General features: G+C 35.5%; 1 protein-coding gene across 1 annotated transcript in view; it reads right to left on the reverse strand.

The window, feature by feature from the left end:
- The window catches only part of LOC126272544 (myosin-VIIa-like), a 332,006-nt gene extending 318,659 nt beyond the window's left edge, over positions 1 to 13,347 (reverse strand). Inside the window, exons 1-2 of the mRNA XM_049975462.1 lie at positions 13,236 to 13,347; positions 12,889 to 13,002 (exon numbers count right to left, since the gene is read on the reverse strand). Of these exons, the coding sequence (XP_049831419.1) occupies positions 12,889 to 13,002; positions 13,236 to 13,256 (135 nt within the window). The 5' untranslated portion in view covers positions 13,257 to 13,347. The remainder of the gene's footprint in view (positions 1 to 12,888; positions 13,003 to 13,235) is intronic.
- Between the last annotated feature and the right edge of the window lie 3,932 nt (positions 13,348 to 17,279).

Below are 17,279 nucleotides of genomic sequence, written 5' to 3' on the forward strand. Positions count from 1 at the left end.
TGAAAGATTTTGTTTCAGGAGCACGATATTCATGTTTTTCCATGAACTTCAGAAATGTTAAGAAAATGCGTAAAATTTTCCTGGATGGTAAAGGTAGCTTTTACTTGCCAAGAAGTGGGTTATTTCTTTACATTATCCATGTGAATAACATAATTTGGGAATACAATGTAACGAACTTCAGAAAAGGATGAGAGATCATAAATAACAATGTCAGCAGTCACTGTATAATCTCTTTTGTTGTTATTAAACAAACATTATTTCATTAATTCTAAATAACTGACCATAAACAACTTAACAGTGGAAATTTGCTTCACAATATCAGTTTGGTTTCCAATGTATATCTGCTAGCCACTCCAGTCATTGTCTATATCCCTTGCACTTCTTGATCCCCTTCTCAGTACCTATCATTGGTTTGAGTTCATCATCCATTCTCTCTCTCTCTCTCTCTCTCTCTCTATCTGTCTCTATCTCTATCTATCTATCTATCTTGTGGTTCTTTGTGTGCTGAGTCACTTCTTCTACACTATTTGCTCTCTCTCTCTCTCTCTCTCTCTCTCTCTCTCTCTCTCTCTCTCTCCAGTTCCTGTTTAAGTGATTTCCATCTCAGCTACACAACTCTTAATATGCCCTTTCCTTATAAATTGGTTGCGAACTGTTTTCTCTGTTGCTTATAATTTTTGTGCTGTCTATTTTGTCTTCCTGCAGCAATTCATTGGAGATTTCCTTCTTATATTGTTTTAAAACACCTTCTCTGAGTTCTTGTCCTGGGTGATTTCTTCCATTTAATTTGCTTTTAGCATCATTCCTTTCAATGTTGTCCTTCACTCAACCAGAGGAAGGAACCTCTGGTTCTCAAAGCTTGTATATTTTGTGACTGTCTGTGTATAAAAATCTCTGCTACAACATAACTCATTAATTCATGGAGATATGTTCCATCTATGCAACTAATGTTTATTGCCGTATGTGTTTTGCTTTTTGTATCTTCATTGTCCTTAATGCAAGTTTCTTTTTATACATATAATAAACATATTATGTGGTAGATACAATATGTTACTATGTTACATTGTAACTACCACATAATAAATTTATAACATGTATAAAAAGAAACATATGTTACCCACCACAAATGTAATATAATAACATTTTGTAACCACCACATAATACATTTATTACATTTCTAAAAAGGAACATGTATTAAAGGCCACTGAAAACACTTCACAAATAAATGAAGTTAAATGCATAGGGCAATAAATGAACTGCCTTTCATTTAGTTGCATAGACGGAACATACCTCTATGAATTTTGAAGCAACTGAGGAATGATGGAAAACAGAAAAAATTATGATAAATGATTAAACCAATATTTTTATCAAAAGCAAAATTCACTTGAGAAACTATAAAACTGAGACACGCAACTTATGGCCAGTTACTAACTTCAAAAGGCTAAATTCTTATTGCTGTCAATAGACATACATAAAAAGCACAAAAAAATATTCTAGCTTACAGAACTGTTATTTCTTTCCTTGGAGGAGGGAGAGGTATAGGTTGGGTAATGTTAAAAAGTAAATGTTAAAATGATAGTGACTGACATCTTGTGAGGACAAGAAGAGCTGTGAAATAGATTCTAGGAGCAGTAGTTGAAATGTGAAGTTGAAACCAGTAGTAAACTATCACGATCATACCAGAAAAGCAACTTAATGCTTCAACGCAGAAAAATCAGTTAACTACCAACCACCCTTGTAAAGTATATAAAGGTACTAGTAGGTCATAGTGAGTGAACACTCAAACATGAACATAAAATGGATGAAAGTTCTTGGCAAATTTGCCACATCAAATATGAACTTCAGAACTTTTTATCCAAAGATTCTGTCACAAAATACTTTGTAGCCATCAACATAAAACAACCGAATCACTTTGTCAGCATGTTGAACTTACACTACAACATCATAAATGATATTGGATCACAATAAATCATTGTCAGTCAGTGACAGTGCTGAGTTCAGCAACAGGTACATAACAAAAACTGCTTAATTATGAAGCAACTGACCACTCAGCACAACAACAGTCAACACACAATGTGGCACAATGGATCCCCTGGTATATCTGGTGCTGAGGTAGGTTGAAGAACTCAGACAAACTTCTGTCATCTGGAGTGGTCCTCAAACTCACAAGATTTCAATATCATTTAACGTCTGTAGTTGGTCTTATTCAGAGACAATGTATATGCCCTCACCTTCCTTCGACATTTAAACTGATGTGCACATCCAATAATAAGAAAAACTATAGTTTAATGTGGACACCGAACCATAGTGCAATTTGGCATTCTTCATACTTCCAAATCATTGTCAGACATGTAAGAAGCAATAAATAACAGGAAAACATCCTAGAAATACTTGAAGATCATACCCCAAATCCTTAGACTAGGTGACATATAGTCACTCAATATCTCCCCCAACCTTCAAACCAATACTGAAGTCAATAAGATGCACAATGTGTTTAATTGCAACAAAATTATTACCGGCATGTATCATGAGCCTGGCAGGGAAAATTGTTACTGTATATAATTTCTGAGGAGACTATACATCACATCAAGCAGACACTCATACTTTAGTTATCAAACAGAGTAAATGTATGTAATTTTAATACAGTAATTTCAACATCAGTTTCACTCAAAAGCAGAATATTGTAGAAAATTATGAATGCAACCCCTCAAACAGTTGTAATAATGGAAGATAAAAATGGCAATGGAAAACCTAGAATGAAAGATAAATGTGTGTGTGAGAACCACTGTTCACTGAATAAAAATGGCATCATGCAGTGAACAGAAACATTGAAAAAGGTGTTCTTTTATAAAAAGTCCTTTGCCAGACAGATAATAAATGAAAAGCACAAATACAGTCAGTCTCTCAGCTAGCACTGCAGCCCAATTTAGAGAGTATCAGGGAATTGATGGTGCACCAGAGTACAGGGAGAGAGTGGCCTTGTATGTGTGAAGTATATGGGCTTCTTAGGGTTCTCCTGAAGAACTTTTCCTGAGGGTCAACAACTAATCAGTCTTTTCTATGGATCAACATCTCATCTGTTCAGAGTTTAGCAGTCTACCCTCATATACAATAACAAGGGGAATAGGTCCCACCCTGGTAGTGCAGTATTATGTTCATTATGTCAAAAATGGATTTATTTTTCAACTTGGTTACATTTTAAACCAATGCACTTCATCTTTTCTCCAGTTAGTAGATTCCACTGTAAGAGCGAAAGAACATGAAAGGGAGGCCGTAGCTGGGAAGGGAGTATTACGAGTCTACCCCCCTCATTACTCAAAAACTACATTGAGAAAGCAGTAAAGGAAATAAAAAAGAAAATTTAAAAAGGGAGTTAAAGTTCAGGGAGAAGAAATAAAAACTTACAGCTTGTCTCTGTTGGAGAAAGACAAGAAATTACTTGGAAGCTCATTTAAATGGAATGGATATTGTCTTGAAAAGAGATAATACTACAAATCTCAACAAAATCAAAACAAGGTTAAAGGAATTTAATCATATTAAATCAGGTGATACTGCAGAAATTAAATTAAAGATATATACATTAAAAGTAGACAAATTTTGTTATTTTGGCAGCAAAAGACTGATGGTTTCCAAAGCACAGAGGATATACAATGCAGACTGGTAACAGTGAGAGACATGCTTTCTAAAAAGGGAAATATTTTAACATTAATATAGATTTAAGTGTTAGAAAGATCTTTCTTCAACTATTTTTCTTGAGTACAGCCTTTGTAATGTTTGCTGGGGTCAATCACTATAGTGATTTTTGGAGTCAATGACTAAATTGATTACACTCCTTCTCCTATTTGGTGAACTATATTGATCCCCAAACATCTATTTATTATTATTGTGAATGAAGTTTCTTCTACTATTAATTTACAAGGTCAGTTTGTTGGAACTTGAACATTATTTATTCACATACATCAACTTTCTCACATACAAACACTTACAAACAAACATCTGTTGTTAATAAAATGTGCCAAAATGTAATTCAGTAAAATCGTGAAACAGAGTGGTGCTTAAGTTGTCCGTTTCACACTGAAGACTGAAGTGTACTGCCCTTTTGTTTGCTGAGCCTATTACGCAGCACTACTGGTGTCAACAATAATGTTACATTCATAATCTGCAAGGGTACTGTACCCTTATTCCCAGAACAGAGGTAAAACATGGGTAATAAACAGTGCAAGCAAGAAAATAATATAATTTTTTGAAATGTATTGCTACAGAAGAATGTTGACGATCATATGGACAGATAGGACAACTTATGAAGAGGTACTGAGGTGAACAGGGGGGAAAAATTTTTTTTGGCACAACTTAACAAGAAGAAAGGATCTCTCAACAGGATGCATCCTGGGGCACCAAGAAATAGTTAATTTAGTCATGGAGCGACAGGTGTGTATTGTAGAGGGAGACTAAGGCTTGACTACAGTAAGTATATTTAAACTGAACTGAAGAGTATGTAGATTGCAATAGTTATGCAGAGATTCCGATACTTGCAAAGGATAGACTGTCATTAGGATTTACACCAAACCAGTCTTTATACAGAACACACAACAACAACAGATTTCATCTTTTGTAAGGTCTGCAAAATGACTTTACCTATGGATGCCAATATCTCTTCACCAGATCACAATATTTACTTTGGATATGGGAGTAGACACAATTAAAACACAATATTCTACATACAAGGAACAGTAGACAAAGTGTGCCATACTACAGAAAAAAAATACCAAGAATTTATGCAAACTGAAAAACTATTTTTAAACATATTTGCTCTAATAAACAGCATCAGAAACACAGTTAAACAATTAGTCGGTAAATTATCTTCTTCTGTATTTCCAGCACCATGCTTAGTAGTCGCTTCTTCCCTCCTATGGAAGTTGGTTTCCAAATCAAGGCGATGTATTTAGCACCATTCCCAGTTTTAAATTTACCTTTGTTCTGTGAATTTGCTTGAGTATTACTTCATCATACACCAGCATCCAGTGATGAGATGTTCCTTCAATTTTCTTTTGAAGGTGTTTGGTTCCTTCATGTTCTTTATGTCAAGTGGCAGTTTGTTACAAAATAAGCTTCATGTTTCCCATGTCAGAAATTTGTCCATCTCTATTCCCAGAAAACTATTAAAGTCCACTTCTTCTGTTTCTGCATCTTCAATGCTTGGAACAAAATCCTTTGAGCTGACAGTTATGTTTGAAATTTTTTTTACATGTTTTTTTTTTGTTGTCCTATTGATCAATATGCTGTTTTCTCTAAAACATCTTTCTGCCACGTGCATGTTCTGTTTTTCTATACCAGTAAAGTTGTGCTGTCAGCATACAGAATCACCTTCCCATTACTGCACTGGATATATCATTTATGTACAAGATGAAGAGCAATGGTACTAGCACTGAACCCTAAGCTACTTCATATTTCATCTCTAATAAAACAAAGTGGACATTTTTTCAGTATTTCCAAATTTATGTTTTATTTTAGAACATTGCTACCTGCTGTCTACATATGTTTTTCTTTTTATAATATCCACAGCTTTCCCACTTATGCCAAGCAATGCAATTTCTCTGGAAAAATTCTATATCAGACACAATTAAAAGCTTTAGGAAGATCTAAGTATAAACTAGATACTTTCCTCTGATCATCCAGGGCACCGATAATGTTTGTCACATACTTCACCACAGCAGTCTTTATGTACCTCCCCTTTCTGAACCCATGGTGTGCTTTTTTAAGATGTTTTGTTTCTAAAGAAAGTTTTTCTATATAGCTGGTTTGTTATGTCAGTGGTGAAGTGCAGACCACAAATCCAAATGTATTGGGTTTGATCCCTAGTCAACCCTAGCTCTTTCACTTTTGGCAATGTTTGTTGATGTGAAAAAATATATGATGCACAGTGACTCACATACCATATTAAACTTTTACTGTGATCGATGGCAACTGGCTGACTTCATGCCACTCTGGAATGTTTGCGGTCTCTTCCAACATTAGCTACATAACAGTGTTGTATACTGTAACAATAAGCAGCATCAGGAATATAGCGTTCATCATGTGCACTGTTGTGCTTAGTGATTGTTAATGTTATTTACAAAAGTGAGTGAAGGGGTTGTACCTGTTCCTTGTAGAGTCTTGTCCTCAACTTTCATGTCACTTCTGCAACACATTAACCTGTTGCACATTAATTCCTTTTACAAGTTGCAAACTGGCTACTCTGGGAAAAGGAGGCAGAGCTTATCTCAGCAGTCAATGGGCTATGAGCTGATCCCACACTTCCACTCTCAGCAAACTCCACTCAGGGGCCAAGTAAAGGTATATGCTCTGTAGGTCCCCCTGTAACTGGCTATATAAGTCAGTTCAGAGACCAGAGACAGGTGACTACATACCACTTTCAAAAGGACCATGTCTAGTAAAGCTTTGATTGATGACTGCTTTACTTTATTTACTATAAAGTTTATTATTCTGTCTGTTCACAGTATTTCATAGATGGAATAGTTGTGATAATTCTGGGTCAATAATTTTCTGGATCTCCTTTATACTCTCCTTTAAATACTGTTATTGTCCTGCTCCTTCTAAAGCATTTTGGCAATACTCCTCCTTTCATTGTTAAATTTATCAACAATGTCAGAGACTTTGCAAGATATTTAAGACAATGTTTAAGAATTTCTGCCAATATGCCACCCATCGAAACTGTTGTATTTTTATTTTTTAGTGGTTCAAGTATTTTCCATTTTCAATTCATTTATTGAGAGAATGAATTTTTGGGTTTTATATAATCTCCCACCCATGCTCTTTGGGCCTTTCTATGCACCTAGTGCTTCCTGAGCTGCTGCTTCAATACTTTCTTCAATTTCTCCCAAGCCGGACCTACATAATCCTCTGCACTAGTCATTTCCGATATAAAATTTTGTAGATTCATTCCATAATGACTCTGTATTATATTTTTCTTCTTTTAAGGTTAGTTCTTTAGCAATCTTATTCCTTCCTATATGCAATCTGATTTTTGCCATCAATAGGCTGTGATCACTCCTTATGTTGGCAGTTTGAAGTCCTAACATCTAGCACTGATCAAGGATTTATATTGCTCTTTATGGTTGTAGAAGGTGTTATTTATTCTCAGTTCATTGCCTGAACATAAGCTAATTGTAATTTCACCATTATCATTTACAAATTTTTTATTAAATAGCTGTTTAAATTCAGAGATGGCACTATTTTCAGCTCAAGCATTAAAATCTCCCATTATGACAGCAAGTTCATTTCAAGATATCAGATTGATAACATCTTGTAACTGCTCACAGGAGGCCTCTCTTTTCATTCTACTGGGTGATCAAAAAGTCAGTATAAATTTGAAAACTTAATAAACCATGGAATAATGTAGATAGAGAGGTAAAAATTGACACACTTGCTTGGAATGACATGGGGTTTTATTAGAACCACCGCATATGACTAATCCCGTGAAAGATCTCTTGCATGCGTCGCTTGGTGATGATCGTGTGCTCAGCTGCCACTTTTGTCATGCTTGGCCTCCCAGGACCCCAGACTTCAATCCGTGTGATTATTGGCTTTGGGGTTACCTGAAGTCGCAAGTGTTTCATGATCGACCGACATCTCTAGGGATGCTGAAAGACAACGTCCAACGCCAATACCTCAATAACTCCGGGCATGCTTTACAGTGCTGTTCGCAACATTATTCCTCGACTACAGCTATTGTTGAGGAATGATGGTGAACGTATTGATCATTTCCTGTACAGAACATCATCTTTGCTTTGTCTTACTTTGTTATGCCAACTATTTCTATTCTGATCAGATGAAGCACCATCTGTCAGACATTTTTGAACTTTTGTATTTTTTTGGTTCAAATAAAACCCCATATCATTCCAAGCATTTGGGTCAATTTGTACCTCCCTATCTACATTATTCTGTGATTTATTCAGTTTTCAAGGGAAATAATGTTCAATTGGTGATGAGCCACTTTCTGTTTTAGTAAAGCTATTCTCTCAGAGATGAGTTCATTTCTTCCTTTTTTGTAATTTCCCTGGTGATCCATTTCTAATTTGATTTACCACTAATAGTTCTGCATACTTTAGGACAATCTATATATATGTGGTGCCTCAATATATCACAGAAAGATTCTCAGCTCTTTTCTACACTATCCGTATTTAAACATAATCAATTTTAGATAAATTTCTATCCTACTCAAATTATCATGTTTAGTTTGTCTAAATTCATTCACTATGTTGTCCTCATCTTTAATTCAGTTTCACAGTTCAATTGTTTGTCCAAAATGGTCAATAACAACAGTATTTACATTCTGAAGTGTTTGTCTGTCTGTAGACATATTTGACAAAAAGCGATCTGTTAATGTGCTTGGTGTCGCTGGAAATTTTGCTGGATTTTGTACATGAATTGTACATCTCCACAATATCATGAAAACTTCTTGTATAACCACTGTCTCTCTTTATATCTATATTTTACTCATGCTATTACTACAAAAGCATATCTCTCTGTGACTAAATGCAGTAGCAGCATTCCAGGGAAAAGCTTTCAGTGCTTGAGCTTGCTGATCTATATATTCCAACTACAAGGTTGCCACCTCCCACCCTCCCCACTTCCTGAACTTCATTTGTCAGGAAGTGTCAGTAACAGTAGGTCTTTTCTGAAAGAATTTGTATTGAGTGTAGACATACATGTAAGTGAAATATGGACAATAAATAGTTTAGACAAGAAGAGAATAGAACCTTTTGAAATGTGGTACTACAGAAGAATGCTGAAGGTTAGATGGGTAGATCACATTACTAATGAGGAGGTACTGAACAGAATTGAGAAGAAGAGGAATTTGTGGCACAACTTGACTAGAAGAAGTGATTGGTTGGTAGGACATGTTCTGAGGCATCAAAGGATCACCAGTTTAGTACTGGAGGGCTGTGTGGAGAGTAAAACTCATAGAGGTAGACCAAGAGATGAATACACTAATCAGATTCAAGGATGTAGGTTGCAGTAGTTACTTGGAGATGAAGAAGCTTGTACACGATAGAGTAGCATGGAGAGCTGCATCAAACCAGTCTCTGGACTGAAGACCACAACAACAATAAGACTGAAGTCTTACTTTTAGTGTTATCACTATGTTTCATAATACTTCCAGGAATCTGCAATACCAGAATCCAGATTCTCAATAAATAGTTCCATTTAGCTTTGATTTCTTGAGATTTCCTATCACCTGTAGTAAGTAAAGATTTGAGAAAATCTTGTTAGTCTGCTAATAACACACAATGCTTACACAAAATGATTTTTTTTTCTTTTTGTGTGTGTGTGTATGTGTGTGTGTGTGTGTGTGTGTGTGTGTGTGTATTGTATATGTGGATAAATATTTTGGAGGAAATGTTTGTCTTATCAGAGAAATGTTTAATTATACCCATGACCATCAGCCATGCATCATCTATGTAGACGAGATTGACACTTTGATAACTGTCTAACATTTATGAAATACTACATACAGTACTACACACACCTCCAATCCTGCCAACACACCTGCATAGTCTTTTTCCCTTCCCCCTTTCCACAAGACAGCCTCACAATGCTGCACCTGACAGCCCTTTCCTTCTTACATGCTCCCATAGGCAGCATTTGCATCTTACCCCACCATGCCTCTTCTGTATCCCCACTATCGACCCCAGCTATATTGCAGAGTTGCAGTCATACCTTAGCACCCAAAGACATACAGCAGTGGTCATGTGTGTCTGAGCTGTATTTGTATGAATGTGTATGACTTTTCTGATGAAGAATTTAGTCCAAAAGCTGAATATTTCCAACATTCTTTTTCCTTGTGCCTGTCTGTAGGTCAATGCCTCCTCTGTGGGGTGAATAGCAATTTATCCTTTCCATATTGTTATTTATGAAATACTGATAGATATATCTGTCACATACATTGAGTATTCAGCAGGCACACACACATGAGCATGCACTTGGACATGTGCACACACACATACAGTTTTACGTTCTTAGAAAGTTTTAGAAAATGCACACTCCAATGCACCATAAAATATTCATTCATGAAAAAACTTTCAATAGTAATGAAGCAGCACAGTGTGTAACCACATTACGCAGTACCCTCTGATCGAGCATGCTCACCAAGAAAAGAGTTATTCATGGGTGGGAATGAGGTAATCATAGGAAGAAGATTGTGAGAGGAGGAGAACTGAGTAAAAATGAATAAGCTCTTCTCGTCACATTCCTCTAATTTTTCATCTTAGCAGCAATATTCTAATCTTTGATACTGCAGTACTTGTGTTACTCTAATTATGATACAAAGTCACTTTGGACATGCATGCATGCATTCATGCATAAGGTAAATGGGAAATCTGGGTTCGAGTCCCGGTCTGGCACAAATTTTCATTGTCGTCATTCTGTTCTACAGCTGATGATAGTCCTTATTTGCAATTCCAGATTCATTTGATATTCTAATCTGTTTTCTAACATCACTGCAATCACATTAATTAATTGTAGGAATAATACCACCACACCTTGGTCTGACCCAGATTCAGCATTAACTTGCAATATACCTTGGACTGCTGTTCTAGGTGATGTAAGCATATTTTTATCTTACAACACCTACCTATTCATGTTGTGACAGTGCCACAACATTTAACACTGCCGCCACGACAATACGCGCAAATGGCGATAGAGGCGCTCTGCAAATTGGCTGAGCGCGGGAGCGCCACCTAGCTACGAACGGCGCCGGCCGCATGTCATGGCACGGCAGTCAAATACGAGAGACTGAGTTGTAATCATGTGATCAGCTATTGTTTCTAAGAGAGAGTGTTGAATATCCACGCAATTATTGGTGATTAAAGGTTATAACAATTCACAGCTCTTTTTCACTTCAGAATTAGTTCCCATTTTATTAAACTTCAAGAGTTCCATACTGTTGTTTATTTTATTGTGCTGTGTCATGTCATGTTAAGCATAGCTTTATTTCCCATATTTAGAGCACAACATCCAATGTTCAAGACTTTCAGGTTTTTAATTACTTTGTTGTGCTGTGTTATGTAAACACAGCTATATGTTCTAAGTGTAGTGCCCGATACCAAACACTTCTTCTTCTTCTTTTTCTGGTTCTTATCCATTCTGAATGTTGGCAACCATCTTGACAGTGCTCTCCATGTCACTTGCAGCTCTAAATAGCACTATAGATACCTAATGCTACATAAGACAAATGAGGCACCCTATGTATGTTCATGTTCTGTGGATCTCATCATGGAGGAGGACCTTCAGAAATGAGTAAAGGTACACATCAACACAAAGAAACAGCAGTTAGAAATTAATTATGTACACTATTTTAATAATTATCAGTCTTTAAATATCACTGAAGGGACAATGGTGAAGTAAAATACCATCTCAACATGAGAGCTGTTTGTTACAGTCAGGAAATCTGTGCAGTATGTTAACTAATGATGACACAACAGCAAGGCTCAAAAGACAAAATTAATTGAGTTGGGTGCTTAATGACATGAAACATGTACTACTTGGTGCTTATAATTTTTGTGGTGTGTGTGTGTGTGTGTGTGTGTGTGTGTGTGTGATGAAAAATAAGGTAATTATTAAAGTTAGACTTGCACAACAGATTCTCACGGAATAAACGTTTGTTGGTTAGAGTTTAATGTTTCAGGGAACTAAAAGGAAAGGTTAGTATCAGGCAAGTGATGATGCTGCAGCAATGCTGAAGTGGATGTTGTTCCACTGGCATGTAGCATGTACCTTCATAGGTCACCTGTTAACAATTTCAGTTTTTTCCATTAACTGAACATCCAACCCAACACAGGTCAGCTGTAGGGTGAAAATTTTTTATAACAATGTGAATGATAAAGTTGTGATCTCCATGACCTATGACAGACAACATTCAACTGTCATATCTATTATATCCTACATCACTGAAATATCTCGAATCTCCTACTCAGGAAATTAGCTTATAATTAGCTTCAGTTCATTAGGCAGCATACATCTGTGCTTTGCAGAGTACAGATGTAGATGTAGACTTCACAAAAAAAATTATGATGTGGAATGTGGAGACTGAATAAAAAAGATTGCTGATATATATAACACGCCCAATGAACAAAAAATTGCATGTGTAATTGGTTTTCTGCAGGTTTGTTAATATATATATATATATATATATATATATATATATATATATATATATATATATATATATATATATATATATATATATATATAAAATAAACTTGCAGCAGAAACATTAGCTTCTGCTATTGTAAAACAAGCAGAAACATTATAGGAGGAAAACGTAAGTTGTTCCTTACAATTACTGAAAAGCTCTGCCATATTCATTATATATGTATTGACATATTTCCTCTTGTAGATAAAAACTTGAGGAGGTAAATTATTTACATTGTTTGAATACTAGACATTTGCTTCAGACTATCTGCCTTTCTACTGACAGGTCATGGTGGAGCGATGAATATTATGATTACCATTGTACAGCCTTCAACACATAGAACATGAAGAAACATGACACTAATTACTTTATGTAGAGAAAGAAAGACTGTGTTTAGCATCCTGTTGACGGCAAGGTTATTAGATGGAGCACATGCTCAGATTGGATAAGGAAATCGTCAGAAAGAAGTTAACTACAAAGTGACAGGTTTTTCTTTGTTAGATGCTGAATCTTTACTGCCAATGAATTTCTGGTACTTTCTGGGAGGTGCCACAAACTAATTGTTACAAATTTCTCACCAAAAGTGGCCTGACTTTTATTTATTTATTCATATTTGTTACTATTCTGAAATTTTCTAAATCACCTGCTATAACAGTTGTGTTTTGTAACTACTTTACTTGAAACAAAACACTTACCTTTCCACTATCATCTTGAACCTTAACCTTGTTTCCTTCTGTCGATAGTACTTTAACACCAATGGGAACATCAAATTCTCCTTTCCCCTCAGGTCTAATCCATAAATGACTGGTCTGAAAAATTATCAACATATATTAGTTTACACACAATCCAAATAAGCATTACTCAAAATTTTATTGTGTATAAAAGAGAGATATTCCACATCTAGCATTCAAGATAATAGTGTTAACATGTCCCTTCAGTATGAAACCAACTGTGCTCCTAATTCAATCTAGGCCTGTGGTAAAATTTACAGATAATTTACTACATAACATAGCTTTATATGAATATTAGTGATATAGCTTACCGATACAGTAAAATTTGCCATGATGTAAAGTTTTCACAATAAACTTAAAATCAACATTAATGATACATTACAAATGATGTACTACATGTCATCCATAAGGAAATATCCTGACGCAAGTGATAACAGTGTAAGCATCTGATACTTTGTCTGTTAAATACATCTTATCTTCCCTAATGATAAAGTGAGATAACTTTATCTCCTGTCTATACTGCTCAGCCACTATCAAAGGTATGTGACATGGGACAGGCATCACAAATGTTTTTGATATGGTATGAACGCAATTTCCTCAGTGCAATATCCTATACACATGCATGTCTATTTTTTCAAACAATAGTTCCTAGCCTGGGATAAAATAAAATAATTAAATCAAAGAAAAAATCTGTTGAATAATATAATTGTATAATATAAAGCTAATAAATTACAAACAAATTTAATTAATACTTAATGCACGAAGACAAAAATCTCTCAGAGCAAAGTTCATTGTGACCCTAGTCTCAGTCTGGAGGTAACGCAAATATTTAAGCTCTTTTACTGTATCCTACCAATAAAAATGGAATGACACAATTATGTAGCAAAACCAAAATTTTACTTTGGTTTTTAGAATAGTCCTAAACATACCTAAATAATATATGCTTCACTGTCAAGCATATTCCATGGAAAGTAAAAATGGTAATTAAAGATCCTGTTATAAAAAGTACAAGAGTTTCTCAATAACACTGGAACAAAATTTATTATGCAACATCAATACATCACTGAAAGATACATCTGTCACACAACACCTTTTCCATAACTTCAGACCTACTGTCAAGATTAATTTTGCATTTTTAAACAAAGCTTTCAGAATAACTCACAACAAGTAGTATGTTTATGCTCTTTCTATCCAAGGTCATTAGTCAAAACATCATGTTCATGAAAGCAGAACATACAACAACTACAGCAAAAGCATGCAAGTGGATATATTCATATCTACAAGGTGAAGAACAACTAGTATAACTCACATAAGAATGGTGTACCACTAAATTCTATAACAAAGCAAATTTTCCTGCTTTTTGTAAGTGATCCACAAGCAATTAGTCCCTACTGTAAATACATTAAGCTTTCAGAAGATAAAACTTGCTAATAAAAAGACCTTAGGATAGAATCAGGAAATTTGTATCACATAATATTAATTTGCATTCTGGGAACAGGGTAGTAATTTTTATTTAAGTCAGTTATTTGAAAAGGTACAAAACAAATGCCCCTTAATCTGCACTACTGTATAAAGACAAGTTGTTTAACATTGTTATCAAATATTTTGAATACTTCTTGACCGATTTACTTTAAATTTCTACAGGGCACTCTACTGAAACAAAGGCTATATTTCTTTAAATATATATAATACTGGTATACATGTAAAAATGAATAATTGAAAATAATGAATTTTTGAAAATATGAATAAATAAATATATTAAAAACAAAGATTCCAAGACTTACCAAGCGGGAAAGTGCCGGCAGACAGGCACATGAACAAAACACACAAACACACACACACAGAATTACGAGCTTTCGCAACTGGCAGTTGCTTCGTCAGGAAAGAGGGAAGGAGAGGGAAAAATGAAAGGATGTGGGTTTTAAGGGAGAGGGTAAGGAGTCATTCCAATCCCGGGAGCGGAAAGACTTCCCTTAGGGGAAAAAAAGGACAGGTGTACACTCGCACACACACACACACACACACACACACATATCTATCCGCACATACACAGACACAAGCAGACATATCTGTCTGCCGGCGCTTTCCCACTTGGTAAGTCTTGGAATCTTTGTTTTTAATATATTTTTCCCATGTGGAAGTTTCTTTCTATTTTATTTACATCATGAATAAATAAATAAATATATAATATATAAAGGAGAAATGTTACCAAAAATATTGAAAAGTTCGTGATCGATTTACTTCCAATTTTATACAAAGTACTCCAATGAACATTTGGGTGGACATAGACTATACATTTTTGTTTATATACAAAATATATGTAACATATGAAAATACATGTAATATACTATGGGGAAACATTGTTACCAGAAACAACAAAAAATTATTGACCAATTAGACTCAGCTTTTTCACAGAATACTCTAAAGAACATTCAGATTTACATAGCATATATATTTTTTAATATGTAAAATAAGTAAATACATAAGTAATATATTAATGGAGAACGTCGCTAGGGAAAGGCTCAAAAAGTTGTTGACCAATTTACTTGATATTTTTACATGATACTGTATTGAACATGCGGACAGATATACACTATACATTTTTCACTATGCATTTTTAATCTGTATATGTGCAGATGGATATGTGTGTGTGTGCGAGTGTATACCTGTCCTTTATCTCCCTAAGGTAAGCCTTTCCACTTCCAGGATTGGAATGACTCCTTACCCTCTCTCTTAAAACCCACATCCTTTCGTCTTTGCCTCTCCTTCCCTCTTTCCTGATGAAACAACCTTGGGTTGCGAAAGCTTGAAATTTGTGTGTGTGTGTGTTTGTGTGTTTATTGTCTCTATCAAGAGAAAGAGAGAGTGAGGGGGAGAAACATTCCACATGAGAAAAATATATCTAAAAACAAAGATGTTGTAACTTTATAGAGACAATAAACACGCACACACACACACACACAAACACACACACACACACACACACACACACACACACACACACACACACACACACACACACACAATTTCAAGCTTTTATTTATATATATTTTTAAGCAGAAAAGTTGTTACCAAAAATAAAGAATAGTTTTACTTCCAATATTCCCATGTTACACTAATGAACATTCAGGCAGAAACAGACTATAAATTTTTATAACCTACATAAAATAGAAAGAAACTTCCACATGGGAAAAATGTGTCTGTGTATGTGCGGATGGATATGTGTGTGTGTGTGTGCAAGTGTACACCTGTCCTTTTTTTCCCCTAAGGGAAGTCTTTCCGCTCCCGGGATTGGAATGACTCCTTACCCTCTCCCTTAAAACCCACATCCTTTCGTCTTTCCCTCTCCTTCCTGAAGAAGCAACCATTGGTTGCGAAAGCTAGTAATTCTGTGTGTGTGTTTGTGTGTTTTGTTCGTGTGCCTGTCTGCCGGCGCTTTCACGCTTGGTAAGTCTTGGAATCTATATATAACCTACATAAAATATATATAACATATAAATATATAATATATAAAGGGGAAATTTTACCATATACATATAACATATAAATATACACTGGTGTCTAAAATTAAAGCAAACACAAATTTTGCAAGGTTGCATTAATTTTGCCAGAAAAAAGTGTAAACAGATAATAGCAAAGCAGAAATAACATAAAGAACACAGAAGAGAAATAACTGCAACATGCATAACAGAGACAAAAATGTTCTTCGTTTTTTCTAACTTCACAGATTTGCACACAAATTCCAACAACTGGAGAATGTGCTCAGCATGGGGTGTTACCACATCTGGCTGCGATACAGGCCTGCAACCGACGAGGCATGCTGTGAGTGATGTCGCCTTCTAATTTTGAGGCAATAATGCCCATTCTTCATGCAGAGTTGCTTGCAAGTCTTGGAGAGTGGTTGGTGGATGCTGACGTGATGCAACCTGTCTCCCTAGCACATCCTACACATGTTATATGGGATTAAAAATGGCTGAGCTAGCAGTCTGTACCATGCGCGTAGTATCTTCCATTTCCAAGAAAACATCAACCGCCTATGTTGTATGAGGTCGAGTATTATCATCCATCAATACAAAATCTGGGCCCACACCACCTTGCGAGGACCACACATAAGGTCCCAAGATCTTGTCAAAATACCTGACGACAGTTATACCTCGCCAGTTCACCCGTACAGTTTTGTGAAGAGGTGTTTGAGTGGTCAACATAATCCCTGCCCAAAATATTAAGAACCCTCCCCGATATTGGTCTCTTTCCGCAATGTATGGATTCCAAAACCATATTCCACATTCCTTCCAGATGCAAAATTGTTGAGAATCGTTCTCCAGAAAAAATCAGAACTCATCTGTGAAAAGAAC

Source organism: Schistocerca gregaria, chromosome 5 (assembly GCF_023897955.1).
Source record: "Schistocerca gregaria isolate iqSchGreg1 chromosome 5, iqSchGreg1.2, whole genome shotgun sequence".
Classification (NCBI taxonomy): Eukaryota; Metazoa; Arthropoda; class Insecta; order Orthoptera; family Acrididae; genus Schistocerca; species Schistocerca gregaria.